Raw genomic sequence first — 15955 nt, 5'->3', positions numbered from 1 at the left:
ACCTCCAGGTCTGCAAGCGAGGCAGCCGCACCCACTGCAGGACTGCCTGGTGTGCCAGAGAAGAGGAGAGGAGGGACAAAGGGAAAGTGAACCCTGAGGACTCTAAGCTAGGTCCTAGGGAAAGGAGGCACTGTTTCCTGAAACAAGAGAAGAAAGAGGAGAGTGTTTTACAGGTGGAGAGAGGTGGAGAAGGGTCACAAGTCCAGTTTTCAACAAGATCAATGCGAGGAGCCTGTAGAACAGACAGGAGACTCCAGTGGTTGGGCTGACCACGTCTAAGGATAGAGCAAAGAGCCCAGCTCTCCAGGGTGGTCAAGACCAGAACAGCAGGTAAAGGTACCCAGAGAGTGCAGACAAGGAGTATGGCCCTGAGGACTGACACCAGCAGAGCTGGCATCAAAGGGGACATGCAGCCTGGAGGAGGAATAGCTGGAATAGGCAAAGACAGAGGGCGGGCAGGGTGTGCCACGAGAGGGCACAGGTGGAGGGCTGTTACTGCAGTAGGAGGAGAACAGGTAGAGGAGCTAAAGACAACCAAGACGCCACTGACTTCTCAGTGCTAAGGTGACAACACAAGTGACACGAAGGGGCAGAAGCACCAGTATGGAGGCCTGCAGTCCCTGACCACTCCCTAGACACCCTGCCTGAGCAGGTGAGGCCTTGGAGCACACTTCCCTCCTCAGCCGAGAGGCAGGAGCCAGCTGTCCTAAGGCCCTCCACATCTGAGTCAAGGTTCCTGGAAGGCAAGAGCAGACCTTTACAGGACGACCAGTTCTATCTGGTCATGGTGGCCTCCCAGAAGCTCATCCCAGCTTTTTGGGGAAGGGCAGTGGCTGCCAACAGGATTGAGGGCCTGCGAGGTACAGGCACCAGCCGGCTGCCCCCCAGCCTCAGGTGGCGCTCCAGCAGTGCAGCCTCACTCCACAGGTGGCACTCGGCCTCTGGCTGGTGTGCAGCACCAAGCTGTGTCCTCCCACTGCACCCAGAACCTTCCTGTGGGGATCCTGCTGGGGTCTGCAGGACCTATACCACTCATTCCTGAGTCACTCATCTGCCCATTGGCGTGAAACTCAGAGTGGACGGTAAGACAGCGATGGTGTGATGAGGAAAAGGCTGTCTGTATCCAGCAAGGAGTTTCCACTTCAACATCTACACTTCAACCACAGTGTACTGTCCTGCTCCTAAACGACACAAGCATGCTGACCTGAGACACGTCAATGGCAATGCCTTGGCCTACTGAAAAAGGAGGGCTAAGATGAATGTGGTTTCCCCAGATCAGCAGGACTCCGCTAGTTCATGGGTGAGCAGCTCAGAGGTAAAACCTTCCACAGCAGCACACTGCCTGAGCCCCAGAAAGGCGGGCGGGAACCGCGCCCTGCAGCCTCCAGGCCCGGCAACTCTGGCACTCCACTTTTCTTGAGCTACTTTTAAAAATACTAGGCCAGGGCTGGGGTTGTGGCTCAGTGGTAGAGCGCTTGCCTAGCATGTGTGAGGCATTGGGTTCGATTCTCAGCACCACATATAAATAAATAAAATAAAGATCTATTGATAACTTTAAAAATATTAAAAGAAAAAAAATTTAACAAAAAACACTAAGCTAGAGACTTGGATTTTCTTATGGGGTTTTCCCCTCAGAGGAAACGAATACTAACTCCAAAAAATCTCCAGCCTGGGTGTGAAGTATTTAGTAAAAATACTTACCTGCTTGCTTCTAGTGCAGATGTCTCTTTAGAACTTTGAGAATTTAGGATTTTTTCAATTTTCTCAACAGATCGAATAACTTGCATCAGCCTCAGCACACACATCTGTGAAAGTGAACATCAGGCAAAGAGAAAGTCATCAGCATGCTTCATCGCAACCACCGCATCTCCCCGCGTAAGAGGAGGCAGAGAGCAGCGCCAACACAGGATACTCAGAGCCTCCACGTTTTCACAACTTCCATAGCACATCAAATTCCCTAGAGAGCAAGTCTTCACCTTGGCTTTCCAGAACCAGCACGTTTCACTATTCTTATTTTACAGTTAAACAAACACAACACGTCACTGCTTTCCCAAACCTGCAACCTTCTTCTTTTCTACTTTCCTTATCTTAAACAACCTTTCTTTTGGTGCTACATTCATTTTCCTGAGACCACTCTTCAGGTTTTGTTTTGATTCACAATCACCCGGATCCTCTTGAATTACATGAGCCTGCTGTACCCACACACTCAAAGGTTGATTCATTACAGACACCAAGAGATACAGTTATTCCTAAAGGAACGGGTGCTGGGCTGGGTGGCTCAGGGCAAACAGTGCCTAGCATGGGCATCCTAGCATGGTCCATTTTCAGCACCAAATTTTAAACAAACAAAAAAACCAGCAGAACCATGGCTACTAAGCATCTGCTGGGAACACGCTGCTCTAGACACTGGGAACAGGAGCTCTCTTAGAGAGGTGCTACGTTCTCAGCTGGAAAAGCTGAGAGGGGCCTTCAGGAGAACGATTTGGAATCGAAGGTCTCCAAATCAGGCTCTGGGCAGAGCATATTCCAGGGTGAGAATTACAAATTCTAAATCCAACTAACTCAGCCAGTATGACTAACGATCATACACACAAAAAAAAAATCACAAAGAAAGTTCAAGTTCACCCAGAGCCACTGCACAGCGAGGCAGTGCCTAAGCCATGACACAACGGGGAGAACAGGTAGACTGGGCAGGCCTGAAGCGTGGTACCCCATCCCCAGAGCAGGAGCCTGCAGGGGCAGCCTGGGGGGACGCTGCAAGAGTGCTCCGGCACCTCCAAAAGACACAGAGGACATTGCTGGGAAGCGGCTAGCTCGCCTGCTCTGAAGGCTTCATGCCCTTGAGCCAGCTTCTTCCTCTGAAAAAAGTGGAATTTTAAAATACAACCACTCGGAAACTCTGTCCTCTGTCTTTAGTAGGTAATGTGACTGAAAAGAATGAGATGGCAGTGGGAAACGGGGTTGGCTGGTCACATATTTCTTTAAAAATGTTAATGCTCCCACAAATAAAGCACAAGAGCAATATGCAATTTCCTTTTAGAAAGTCCTTACTTTCCTCACCCATTTTACCACAGGACCTAACAGACCAGGAGTGAGAAGGCCTGGGCACTGCCCCTCAGCACGTGGCCGGGCCGCAGATCCCTGAGCTCGAGGAACACCACGCTCCTCCCCACCAAGGCCTCAGACCATAGGCCCCACAGTCCAGCAGCTATAGCTGCACGAGCAGCGGAGGCTCTGGGGTCAGGTGTCAGGGTTTACCTTTTTATTCCTAATGTCCTCTTGTTTTGACATTCGTTCATCCACTGCCCGAATCCCTTCACTGACAGTTGACCTAAGACTCTAAAACAATGAAGAGGGTGTACTGAAAAAACTGTTTTGTAACATCACAAAATTTACACACTTAATTCATTTCCAGAGGACTCAGTGTCTACAGGCCAGGACTGTGCAGATACTGACAGAATTTCAAAGTAGTAGGCACAACTGTTGTCAGGTTATTCAGGCAAAGTGACATGAAGCCACGGTCACATTGAAGTAGCTGCCAAAATAAAATAATCCAGGTAGGACAAGCACTTAGGCAGTCAGGGCAGGGAGGGTAAACCTGGCAGCCCCTGGGCCTCTGGAAGAGGGTGGGGCCCAGGCAGACCCAAGGAGCCTGCGGGCGCTGCTGAGCACAGAGGGGCCTCCAAAGACGGGTGGGGACAGACACCTAGGCCTGCCGGGCACACACCCAGGTGCACCACAGACCTGGGGGAGAAGAGCAGAATTCAGAGAGGGGCTGGCTTTGGAGGGCGTGGCCCGGACAGGTCTCAGGACCAGCTCCTATTCGCTCTGACACTGACAGGTTGTGATGAGGATGGCCTATGGGGAAATTCAGGAGTCAAGAAGCCTGAATGGATGGCCAGTAAAAGGGGGAGGTCACAGGCGGAAAAACAGGTTAGGTCGTAAGCTGATGACTCAAGCCAAGCAAGGGATCATCAGGGACAAGACTAAAATGAGGTAATGGAAGCCACATGATAAACTGGACAGATCACGAAAGTTCTACAGCAAAGTAAATCCATTCATTCAACAAACATTAGGAATTTCCCATTGAATGTCAGCTACTAAAACACGAAAACGCAACGGAGAAGACAGTCTCAGCTCTCAGGGACCTCAGGATCTCAGAGCAGCTTCAAAAAGGAAGCAAAAGTCTATGGCCAAATCCTAGGGGAAGCGGTAGCCACATGCGTGGCTGTAGGAAAAGGTGGGGACAAGTGACAGCAGAAGTCAGGAGGGCAACAGATGAGATGGAGGCTCGGGAAAGGCCCATCCACAGGGCTGGACAGGAGAGTCTAGGGAGCCAAGGAGGGTGTGGAATCTAGCAGTAGACCACTGCACAGACAGCTACCTTGACACACTTTTTAAAAATCAAATGAAATGTAAATGTTCAAGACACAGATCAGGACTTCTCTCGATGTTCACATCGAGAACATGTGAACATCTGGCCTCCTCCTGTGGACCTTACTTTGTCTTCCCAGCCCCACACAGAGACTCAAAGTCTCCTCATGTTGTATCTCAGAGCTGACCATGTGCCAGGCACTCTTAGGGACAGTACACAGGCGGTCCTGGCTGCACACAACCCAGTGGTCTACACAGGAAATGACAGTGTAGTGCACCAAGCCTGTGACAGCTCATCTGTGCTGGGGGCCCCAAGTTGGGAACTGACAGAGACGGGGAGGTGGCTCGAGGGCAGTGGACAGGGTAGCATGTCCACTGTCCCAAAGGCACAGAAAGCTGATTGAGGGCCTTGTCCATGCTGACCTAAGGGCAAACACTGCCAGAACTGTCCCTCTACTGTTCAAGGCTAGAGGTGGGGAGTCCCATTCCCACAGCCAGCCTGGTCTGAGAAACATAAAAACACCATGTCTATTAGGATTACATTAACTTCATATCATCCTCAGTTGCACTGGGCTAAATGGCTTCTGTGAGCTGCTCTAGGAACCTAACCACACATGAAACATCAGTTGGGGAAACACTTGGACAATCACAAATGTTTAAAACACAGTGCACTTGCAAGCTGGTGACTGCTTATTAAGGAGATGTTTTCAAAAAACCTCCTTCTTCCCACATTTTAACGCTAACTCTAAGAATCTGTCACCTTCAAATCAAAGACTTTTTTAGGTTGCACTATCACATGCAAACAAAAAGAACCACTTATTCTTACTTTTTTGAGTGAGTGCTGTAATTTCTGATCATTCAAAAACAGCAACAAAACAAGCACATCATGCTTTATGGTAGTCTGTTTAATGTTATTTGGGGACTTACCAGAACCTCCTCTCGTAACTGTCCCAAAGGCACAGAAAGCTGGTTGAGGGCCTTGTCCATGCCAACCTAAGGGCAAAAGACACTGTGGCACAAACACTTCACAGGCAAGAGTGGTGGTAAGCATCTATCTAATGGCTGAAGCAGTACTAGACTTTTTAAAAAATCGTATTAAAAAATCTGTTTACACATGTGAAATCCACAAAGGTAAGGGAAGTTATCATCAACAAAAGGCTCCCTTGACACATCTGCCTCTGGATGAAAGTTCTTAATGACTGAAAACTTTTGGAGGTGAACTTATGACGTCCAACCAGTTGGCACAAGAGCCTGATGAACAACAGCTTGACTTGAGAAAATCTGAATTAAATAGGACAGGAGTAAAGTCTCCTGGGTTTCTAATCCCACTGAAGGTTTAGCCCGCAGTGTGTTTCCCAAAACCAGTGTGGCTCATTCAGTTTAATGCCTTTCAAAATTTCCATGGAGGTGTTTACTTTCTGTACTTCTTTCCATGCACAGATTTAAGAGCAAAATAAAATATGACCAAGAAGACTACAAGGCAAATTTTGGGAGCATTAAAACCCAAGCATTTCTAAACTACTTTTACAAACTAAAGTACTCAGTGAAACTTATTCTCACAGTTTATAAAAATCAAGCCTCCTGGAGATCCCTAGTGGCCACTGCCAACTTGGCTCTGGCTAGCACACATATCTGAAAGCAAACTAAACATTTCCTTGAGGACAAATTAGCTGGTTCCAGCGCACTTTCCTGGGGCCAGCAGCAGCTGCCACTATTCCGCCCTGGTACCTTTACTCTTGGGCCTTGACACCTGCTCAGGACAAGCAGGAGGCAAGTCCTGGATGAGCAGGAACTACAAACAAGAAGGTATACCAAGGAAGTCCAGTTCTACTACTAAAAAGTTTCTGAGCACACTCCACGTGAGAGAAATCATGTGTGCGCACAGTGAACAGCAGGGACCAAGGCTCTGTTACCAGGTTTGTCGAGAGGTTGACGAAGTCGGCGTAGTCCTTGTTGATGAGCTCCACCATGGCTGTTTTAAGCAGCCTGTAATACAGCTCCAAGTCATCCCTCAGCTCCTCTAGCTGCACCCGCTTCCTACAGTCAGACACAAAGTGGTCGACGTCGAAATCTTCCTGGAAAGTAAAACCAGGAGAGGGAAGAATGACTGCGGTGTCCCCAGGTTTCCTATGCAGAGGGAAGAGACAGCACTCCAATCACTCATAGGCCAGCACTGTGCCGAGGGGAGCACCTGCTGGTCACCTCATGAGGGCACCCAGAGGGGCCTGACGAGGAACTCTTCCATGGAGTTCAACTCAACTCTACAGAGGACTGTTTTCAAGATGATATTTCAGCTGGATGCTTCTCAGAACAGGAAAGCTTTTTTCTCCTGAATTTTATAAGTGATAAATGTGCAATGCAAGATAGGATTAAAAAAAACACAACCAACTTCCAAGCTTCAGGGATAAGCACTACTGATGTGTACTTTGACACTATTTAACACTGAGCTTTACCTCCTTGCAGACCTTTTCCCAGACCACAAACACACAGGTGTGCACACACAACCTTAACATGCAGGCCTGTGTGTAACTGCTTCTCCCAAGCACCACCACCTGAGTGTGTCTGTGGCACACAGAAGTCTGCACAAAGTCTGAGGTCAGCCTGAGCAATACAGCAAGACTCCATCTCAAAAAATTAATAACAATAATATGCAAAGATGGTTTAACATCAAAAAATCTATTAATCCATCACATCAACAGAGAAATGTGATATTAACAGATGCAGAAAAAGCATTTGAAAAAATCCACACCACTCATGACAAATACATTCTGAAAACCAGAAACAAGATGGGAAAGTTCCTCAACTCTACAGACAACACCTACAAACAACCCACAGCTAAACTTCTGTCAAGGGAGAACATAGACTCCTCCCCTTAAGATGGGGAACAGGCAGGAATGGCCCCTCTCACTAATCCTGCTCAATAACTCTATGTTTAAGCTAACAGAAGGACATACAAGATGTACCGACGGGGAAGGAAGACATAAAATTGCTTTTGTGCTCTGATGATGTAATGGTATAGAAAATCCCAAAAGAAACCAACCCAAAACAACAATGCCCCTGGAACTCATACACAACAGTAGCAAGGCAAGTTGCAAGGAAAATATTTTTAAAAACCCAACTATTCTCCCACAAGCCAGCAGGGAACAAGTGGATTGAAAGTAAAAGCACAACACAGCTGGGCGTGGTGGCGCATTCCTGTAATCCCAGCAGCTTCAGAGGCTGAGGCGGGAGGATCATGAGTTCAAAGCCAGCCTCAGCAAAAGCAAGGCGCTAAGCAACTCAGTGAGACCCTATCTCCAAAGAAAGAAAATACAAAATAGTGGTTGAGTACCCTGAGTCTAATCCCCAGTAACCCCAACAACAACAAAAAAGCACAACACATTCACATTAGCACACAAAGTACAAATTTAACAAATTGCACAAGATCTACATGAGGAAAACTACAAAACTCCAATGAAAGAAAGCAATGTAAGACCTAAAACATGTAGAGATATACCAGTTCATGGGTAGTAGGAAAACTCAATATCCTTAACTCAGTTCTTCCCCAATCAAAATCCCAGGAACTATGGGTTTATTAATAGAATGATTCTAAAGCATATTTGGAAAGGCAAAAGACTGAGACTATCCAACACAACTCTGAAGAAGAAAAGCAAATCCAGAGGACAGACACTATCCTTCCTTAACACTTTTAACATTTCCTATTAAAGCTACTGTCACTAAGGCCACTGGGTCTGGCCAAAGAACAAAGACCAGGGTAACAACAAAGCACCCAGAAACAGCCACACAGACAGAGTAAGCAGATCGCTGACACAGGGCCCAGGCAAAACCAAGAGGAAAGATGGCCACTTCAAAAGGGATACTGGCAAAACTGGACCTCCATGTGTAAAAAAACCCAGCTGGGCTCAATGGCACACACACCTATAACCCAGCAATTGGGAGGCAAAGGCAGGAGGCTCACAAGTTCAAGGCCAGCCTGGGCAACTTAGCCAGACCCTGTCTCAAAATAAACTTAAAATGCTCTAGGGTGGGGGTCGTTGGGGTTGTGGCTCAGTGGTTGAGCGCTTGTCTAGCATGTGTGAGGCACAGGGTTCAATTCTCAGCATCACATATAAAAATAAAATATAGGTCCATCAACAGCTAAAATTAAAAAATTTTTAAATTAAAAAACAAAACAAAACAAAAAAAAACAAAGCTTTGGGATGTGGCTCAGTGGTAAAGTGTTCCCAGAGTTCAATTCAGTACCAAAAAACAGAATTGTTGAAACATAAATTGTTTATACCTTTCTCAAAAAATAATTCAAAATGGATCATAGACCTAAATTTAAAACACAAAATTATAAAACTTCTAAGAGATAACACAGGAGAAAAGTCTAGATGATCTTGGCTTCAGCAATGACTTTTTAGACACAACACCAAAAACAATTTAGGAAAGAAAATATTGATAAGCTAGACTTCCATTCAAACCAAAAGCTTCTGCTCTACAAGACACTGTCCAGTGATGGAAAAGACAGACACAGGCTGGGGGAAAATATTGACAGGACAGATAACCTGAAAAAGGTGCTGAACCCCAAATACAGACAGAAGTATTAGAAACAACAGAAAATCTTGCAGCCTATATGGAAAACGGCATGAAGGCTCCTAAAAAGTAAAAGAACACCTTTGGACCCAACAACTCACTGCTGGGACTTATCCAAAGGAAATGAAGTCCCTCTCGGAAGAATCTGCAGGCCATGTTCACCACAGCTATGACAGGTGGCCAGTGTCCACCTCCAGGTAAAGGCACAAGGCAAACACAGCACACACCATGTGCCTGCCCAGCAAGGAAGGGAAGCCTACCACCTGCCACCAAGCTGATGGAGACAGTGACGTGAGACACAGGAACACAGGCACCGCGTGGCCCCACTTACACACAGCACCTTGGAGTATGCAGAAGGGTGGACATCAGGGCTGTGGGTGGGGTCCAGGGGTACAGACTTCACGGATGAGATGAACGCACTCCAGAGAGCAAACCTACAGCATAACTGTAGTTTAATAATCCGGCTCCAAAAAGTGGATTTTATGCCCTCTGACCACAGGGAACGGGGAGGGTCAGCACAGGAGGGTAGTATGACCCTCAGTAGTCATACTAGCATGACTATGGCAATCACTTCACAAGCATCAGAGAAGATGGACACCATTCAGTGATGACGACCTTAGGCCTGAACCTAAGCAACTCCACTTTAAAAACTCCAGTTTGACACCTGCAGTCTCATCAGGCATGGCCAATGGAACCCTCCAGCATGGCCCTCAGGCACAAACAAGTCACTTCCCCCACCTGATAAACTCAGAATGAAGCCTCTGTCAGGCTGCCCTCACTGGATAAGAGGGAAAGGTGAAAAGATCAAGGTGGGAACCACCAGAGCAAATGTTTTAACCCCAGGGTAAATGATGTCACTAAGAGATCCAGGGGGCAGATGATAAGGTTTGAAAGGGAGGTCAAAAGCCCCAAAATTTGGTATAAATAATAGAGCAAATGAAGAGACATTCAGCCAGCCAACACTGATGCCCTCATGCTGAGAGCCTGATGAGGATGTGGACTGATATCCCAATTCTTCTCATCCTTTGCTGATCCTCTGCATCTTCCTCATTGCTCTCAAACTCTGCAGTCATATCTTGACCCTGGGGAGAGCCACAACTTCTCCCTACCACCCTTTCCTCAGTCAGCTGTCAGCTCTACCCTAGGAGATCTGATCACCTCGGTATAAGTGTGTACCTGCTGGACTTAAAGCCTAGAGCTTGAGACTTTAGATTGGACACTTGAATTTAGCATGCAGAGGGAAGGTCTGTCATGAGCCTGTCATGATTAAGTGTGTTTGCAGTGCTTAGAATTAATCTAGAATTGTTTGCTGTGAATTGATTGTCTATTGCAGTGCCCAGCATTAAGGATTATCGTTTTCTCGATTAAGAACCTACAGAGTGAAAGGGTATTGAGTGATTTGAGTGAATAAAGCATTGACTAGGGCAGAAGTGCGTGGATATTCTTTATTTCTCCCCCTGTACTGCATAAGTTGCACTTTTTGCTCATCACGACACATTTCTGAACACAATTTTTGTTTGCCAATCGGTAAGGGGGCAATAAGAAATAATGTACTTTAAAAATGGGCAAAAGATCTGAAAACATGACGGATATCACGTGTTCTTAGGGAGTTGGGAAGGTAAACAAGGTGCCAGGATGCACCAGATGCTGGCGAGGGTCTGCAGCAGCAGACACTTCCACTTCTTGCTGATGGAAGCTGTGGTACAAACCCTTTCGTCACTGTCTCCAGCTCCTGTCCGTGCATCCAATGCCTGGCAGCCCACCTTCCCCCTCTGGCCACACTCACTCCATCTAACCCATAGGCGGAGCCAGCTTACCAGGCGTGCTAGACTAGACTCCCTTCCTTAGTGAAAGGCCTTGGCCTCAGCCCTGAACGCAAGGCAATGCACCTCAGCTCTGGCTCGTGAGCTCTTGATGTTACTCTGAGCATAGAGCTCCTCCTATTGAGACAAGGTGCCTTGCTTCTACTTCTCCAATGCCAAAGCCTGGGAGTCAGCAGACAGAGGCCCTAGTTTGCCCTCACTAGGGGTATGATCTTAGGGAGGCGAACCACTTATGAGCCTCAGCTTCCTCATCTGTAAACCAAGAAAAGAGTACCAGTTTCTTTCCTTTTTTTTTTTTTTTTCCAGAAAAAACACAGAATGTCAAGAGCTGGAAGGAACTGCAAATATTAATCAGATAAATGCCACCCTATCATACTAACAAGGAGATATATTCCAGAGAAGCCAGTGTTCTGCATGGTCACATGGGCAGTCAGCAGAGCTGAAACTGGAGCGTGTACCTCATGCTGTCACTATTCGATCAGTAGTGTCTCTACACCAAGACAAACAGGTGGCCCTGGACACTTGCTTCAATATTCACAATGCATCCAAATAAAATACCGAGGACTCTCAAAGAGTGGTTCATCTCCCACTAGTTCATTAACATATTGTTGACACTGACAGTCACAAGGACGCTCCCAATTTCTCATGTCATTAAAGAGGTATGAAGTGCCAGTCCAGAGGTCTAATAACGCCACCAAGAGGTGGAGGCCCTAGAAAGGACCTAAGTTCAACACAGGCAGATTTAGACTCTGACTGAAACAAACTTCATGCCATTAAGGATTACCTGCCAATGGAATGAGTGCACTGTTGTGGATTCTCAAGATGTTTTGGGAAATGTTTTCTCTCGGCCAGGCACACAGACCAGCCAGTATACTTGCAAGATCAGATATGCATTTTGAAAAGAGCATCCTGCCTGCAATATAGAAAAAGGATTAGACAAGGCTACAAGGGACGAAGGAAACTCAGAAGCAGCCATGAGTACAATGGCCCAAAATAAAAGTAACTCAGAAGGTCATGGAGGAGATTGAGAGAAGATGAGTTCAAGAGACACTTAGGGGGCTGGGATTGTACCTCAGCAGTAGAGCGCTCACCTAGCACGGGCACGACCCGGGTTCAATTCTCAGCACCACATAAAAAATAAAGGCATTGTGTTGTGTCCATCTAAAAAAAAAAGATTCTCTCTCTTTCTCTCTCTTAAAAAAAAAAAAAGAGGCATTTAGAAGTGAAATCATGAAGCCTGGTAACAGACTGGACTATGGAAAGGGGAAAAGAATCACTCATCTGGGACTGGGGTTGTGGCTCAAGTGGTAGCGCACTTGCCTAGCATGTGTGAGGCACTGGGTTACGATTCTCAGCACCACATTAAAATAAAAATAAAAAATAAAAGATATTGTGTCTATCTAAAACTAAAAAAAAAAAAAAAAAAAAAAAAAAANAAAAAAAAAAAAAAAAAAAAAAAAAAAAAAAAAGGAGCACTCATCTTCTGGCTGGGTGGTGGAGTATTTTCTGGACAGGTAAGACGAGAAGGTAAAAGGCTTCAAGGGAAGGAAGTTCACTCCTCTGTTTCCCACACATCCAGCTTTACACATGCTGAATTTGAGGTGCAGGGTTACCCCAGAAGGACGTCAGGGAGCTGAGTACACAGAATTGGAGATCAGGAGACACACATGCCAGAGACAGGAACCTGTGTCACCTGCCTATAGGTGGTCAGTGAATCTGCATGGAGCACATCACCAGGGCACGTGAAAAGGAAAGAACACATGACTGAGCCTATAGACAGCCATTCAGTGGCTATGAGAGGGACAATGACTATTTAAAATAAAGCCAGAGAGCGTCTCTGAAAAAGCAATGGTCTGCTGAGGTGAAGGAAGGAGATGGGAAAGGTGTACTAGATCAACATCCGCTGACTGTGAGAACTATGCAGAGGAATACTGGGGCCGTAAGTCAGCAGGAAGTGAGCGTGAGTGAAAGGTGACAACTCTGAATCCCGGGGTTCCAGGGGAAGAGCTAAAGGTGGGGGACTGAGGGGAAGAAACTAAATCACAAGCACATGTGTGAAAGCCAGTGGGGAGGCATGGGGAGAGGGGTAAGAAGGTTCTGTGAAGATGAGGACACGCCAGCCAGCAACAGTGCACAGTTCAGAAGGCCAAGCCCCAGACCAGTTGGGGAAGGCAGGATTGAGACTGTTAGCAGCAGCTGAGGATATACCCATCTGATGGCCTGTGAAGTCACACAAGGAGACAGAGGAAGGATGTGATTTCAAAAGTATGCCCATGTTCATGGTCTAACTTGTCCTTGTTAGCACACCACCTTCTCTCCTACCACTGAGCCTTATGTCCTACTTCCTGTCAACTGGCTGCCAACCCTAAGGGTTAAGTAACCTCCTGTTATTAATCAGTCCCAATGCCACGAATGTGACTATATAATTTCCCACTTTAAAGTTGACTGTAAGGGCTGGGGATGTGGCTCAAGCGGTAATACGCTCGCCTGGCATGCGCAGGGCACTGGGTTCGATCCTCAGCACCATAAAAAATAAAATTTAAAAAAAGGATGTGTCTGCCAAAAACTGAAAAATAAATATTAAAAAATTCTCTCTCCTTAAAAAAAAAAAAAAAAAGTTGACTGTAGCTCCACAATGAACTTTGCATGGAGCACAAATTCCTCAAATATCACACAAGGCCCATTCCAACTTGCAACCCCACCCCACCTACTGGTCCAGTCTCCTTTGTGACATCCTCCCACACTCAAGCTACTCTAAGTGCAAGTTTTTGGATGCACATTTTTGGGTGCCAAACCTTACCTCCTCCTTCATATCTAGATTTGCACAAAGGCGGTAATCAATCAATTGCCCACTAACTGAATAAACAATTGCTACCATTGCCCAAGCAGGCTGTCACCATCTTAGGAAAACTAATGTCCTGTCAAATGACTGGACTTCAAATAACCTCAACTCTCCTAATGCATACCTGACATTTTAACCTCATGCATAATACCTATACCTGCTACAAAAATGTAAATGAGGCACAAATGTACAAACCACCCAGCAAGCACTCCACACATCTTTTCTGCCACAAAATCGTATGCATGTCTTCCTGAAGGAAACAGGAATTGCAAATAACTTTTAATTTCCAGTTCCACCTAGGATATCAACATTCCACACAGAACAGCCGTTCTCTGTATTTTCTTCTATATGCAAGTGGTTACATATATCAGAGCTACAAACTTCATGGCATATTGAGAAGTGTAAGAGCCATGAAAAAATATGCATTCCTGTTGCTAATTCCAAGATCTGTTTTATGACTTGTATTTTGTGCTTTCTACTTTCTGAAGCTGTACTTATCAAAGGCATCTGTCAGCTCTGAGTGAGAAAGACAGTGGGACTAGGGAGTCAGAAAAGATGCTGGCTCTGGGCCTGAAGGAACGCAAGTCTAGAGGTGGACAAGATTCCTGAGGTCAGAAGGTCCCTTATCTTGGCAGTCCTTTCTTCCTTCAGGATACCTCTCCCCATGATGTGGCTAGTTCTTCCCACTCTTTCAGGGCAGCTCTCAGCAGGGGGTGGAACACTGGGTTTCTGGATCAGTTGGCAGTCTCTGAAGTATTTCAGAAATTCCATTCAAATCATGCTTTTCAGTAGAGGCCTGGTGTGAATCCGCCGGAGGGGCACAGCTACAGCATCCTACAGCATCGGTGGGACTAGGTGGGACTAGCTAAGCCCCACATGTGGATACCTGCGCTCCAGGGGATACACAGGCTTTTAGAACACTAGAGCTTCGGAGATGCAGACTGAATACAAGTATCAAAAAGAGGCCAACTAAGCAAGAAAAAAACACTACCCCTTGAAAGAGTTAGCAAAGAAAGTGGAACAAGAGGCATTTTAGATGTCTACTAAGTAAGCCCAAACTTGTGACTTTCTAACTCTGAAACTAGCTACTGAGTGGTGGCTAAAATCCCAATCTTAAGAAATCGAATGCCACCTATTTTGGACGGTTTCAGACAACCGGAGCGGTACAGCCAACAGGCAGGCCCGTTCCGGCTCCCGCCAAGCGCGGTCGGCTCCAAGGCGGAGCCCGACGGAATTCACCCCCGGTGGCCTGTCCAGAGCTCCTCTCTCTGCAGTCGGCACTCTGCAATTATCCTCAACCTGGCTTCGGGTGCTCCAGGGGGGAAGCGAGTGCACCGGGCGGGGGGAAGCGGGCGTCTCGGCGCAGTGCCCAGGGAGCCCGAGCCGGGCCGGCGGGCCACGGCAGGGCCTCCGCGCGGCCCCCGCCCGGCCCCGCCACCCGGGCCGCGCACCTTCATGAACTCGTCCTTGTCGAAGCACAGCGCGTCCGGCCCGGTGGGCAGGCTCATCCCGCGCCTCTCCATCCTGCCGACCCCTCAGCACAGAGTCCGACCGGACTGCGCAGGCGGACGCGGCGGCCCGCCCCTTCACGTGGCTCACTTCCGCCAATATGGCGGCGCCGCGGGCGGCTGCACACGGCCGGCGCCAAGAGCGGCGCGGAGCAACGGGCGCTTCCGGGCGGTGCTGTCCCCGGCGACGGAGGACGGCACTGCAGCCTCGCGCTCGCCCGGGAAGGCGCCTCCCCTACGACAGGTCCGCCCAGCGGCGGCTGGGTTGCAGCTTAACAGGCTGGACCCGGCTCTGCGGCGCGGTGTCCACCCGGCAGGGGCCCGAGTGCATCCGTCCTACTCGCAGGTGGCGTGTGGCCGCGCCCGCGAGCCCCTATCCGCCACCGGGAAGGCGGGCGTTCGCACCTCGTCACCGCGAAGGGGCGCCGCCCATAGTGGACTCCCGGAGGAGCTCCACAGCGACAGCGGTGCCCCAAGGCTCCCCAGCCCGTGAGGTTGTGGGCACGGGGAAACACACGTTTAACGTTGGGTTTACTAGTGAGAAAATCTTCAGCCACATGCAGGTCTGGAATGTATGTTAGAGCAGACCCCAAATATCACATTGTTTCCTACTCCCCAAACTCATGTTGGAAAAACACAACATTACTAACTCAAAATGCCATTATCATCACAGAGTGAGAAACTGATGTGACTCCATTTTTGTAAATAAATAACAGCAGCTTCTTCCTCAAGGTCTGTCCTAAGGAAGGAGGCGTGACCCCTGTCCTTGGAAACACTCACTGAGTCTTTCTAGGCAGATAACCACCCTGCTGAGTAGTTTGTCTGCAAATAAC

At 47.7% G+C, this 15955-nt stretch overlaps 1 protein-coding gene across 3 annotated transcripts in view; it reads right to left on the bottom strand.

The window, feature by feature from the left end:
* Cog2 (component of oligomeric golgi complex 2) overlaps nt 1–15227 on the bottom strand; it is a 33119-nt gene extending 17892 nt beyond the window's left edge. For 2 of the 3 annotated variants that reach the window (XM_048800362.1, XM_048800363.1), the window contains exons 1-5: nt 15066–15227; nt 6288–6449; nt 5302–5367; nt 3259–3339; nt 1702–1805 (exon numbers count right to left, since the gene is read on the bottom strand). In XM_048800362.1, the coding sequence (XP_048656319.1) occupies nt 1702–1805; nt 3259–3339; nt 5302–5367; nt 6288–6449; nt 15066–15137 (485 nt within the window). In that variant the 5' untranslated portion in view covers nt 15138–15227. The remainder of the gene's footprint in view (nt 1–1701; nt 1806–3258; nt 3340–5301; nt 5368–6287; nt 6450–15065) is intronic. The other variant, XM_015504316.2, reaches the window with a different exon arrangement.
* Between the last annotated feature and the right edge of the window lie 728 nt (nt 15228–15955).

The sequence above is a fragment of the Marmota marmota genome, unplaced genomic scaffold (genome assembly GCF_001458135.2).
Source record: "Marmota marmota marmota unplaced genomic scaffold, marMar, whole genome shotgun sequence".
Taxonomy (NCBI): Eukaryota; Metazoa; Chordata; class Mammalia; order Rodentia; family Sciuridae; genus Marmota; species Marmota marmota.
This window is presented reverse-complemented; position numbering and strand designations above follow the sequence as displayed.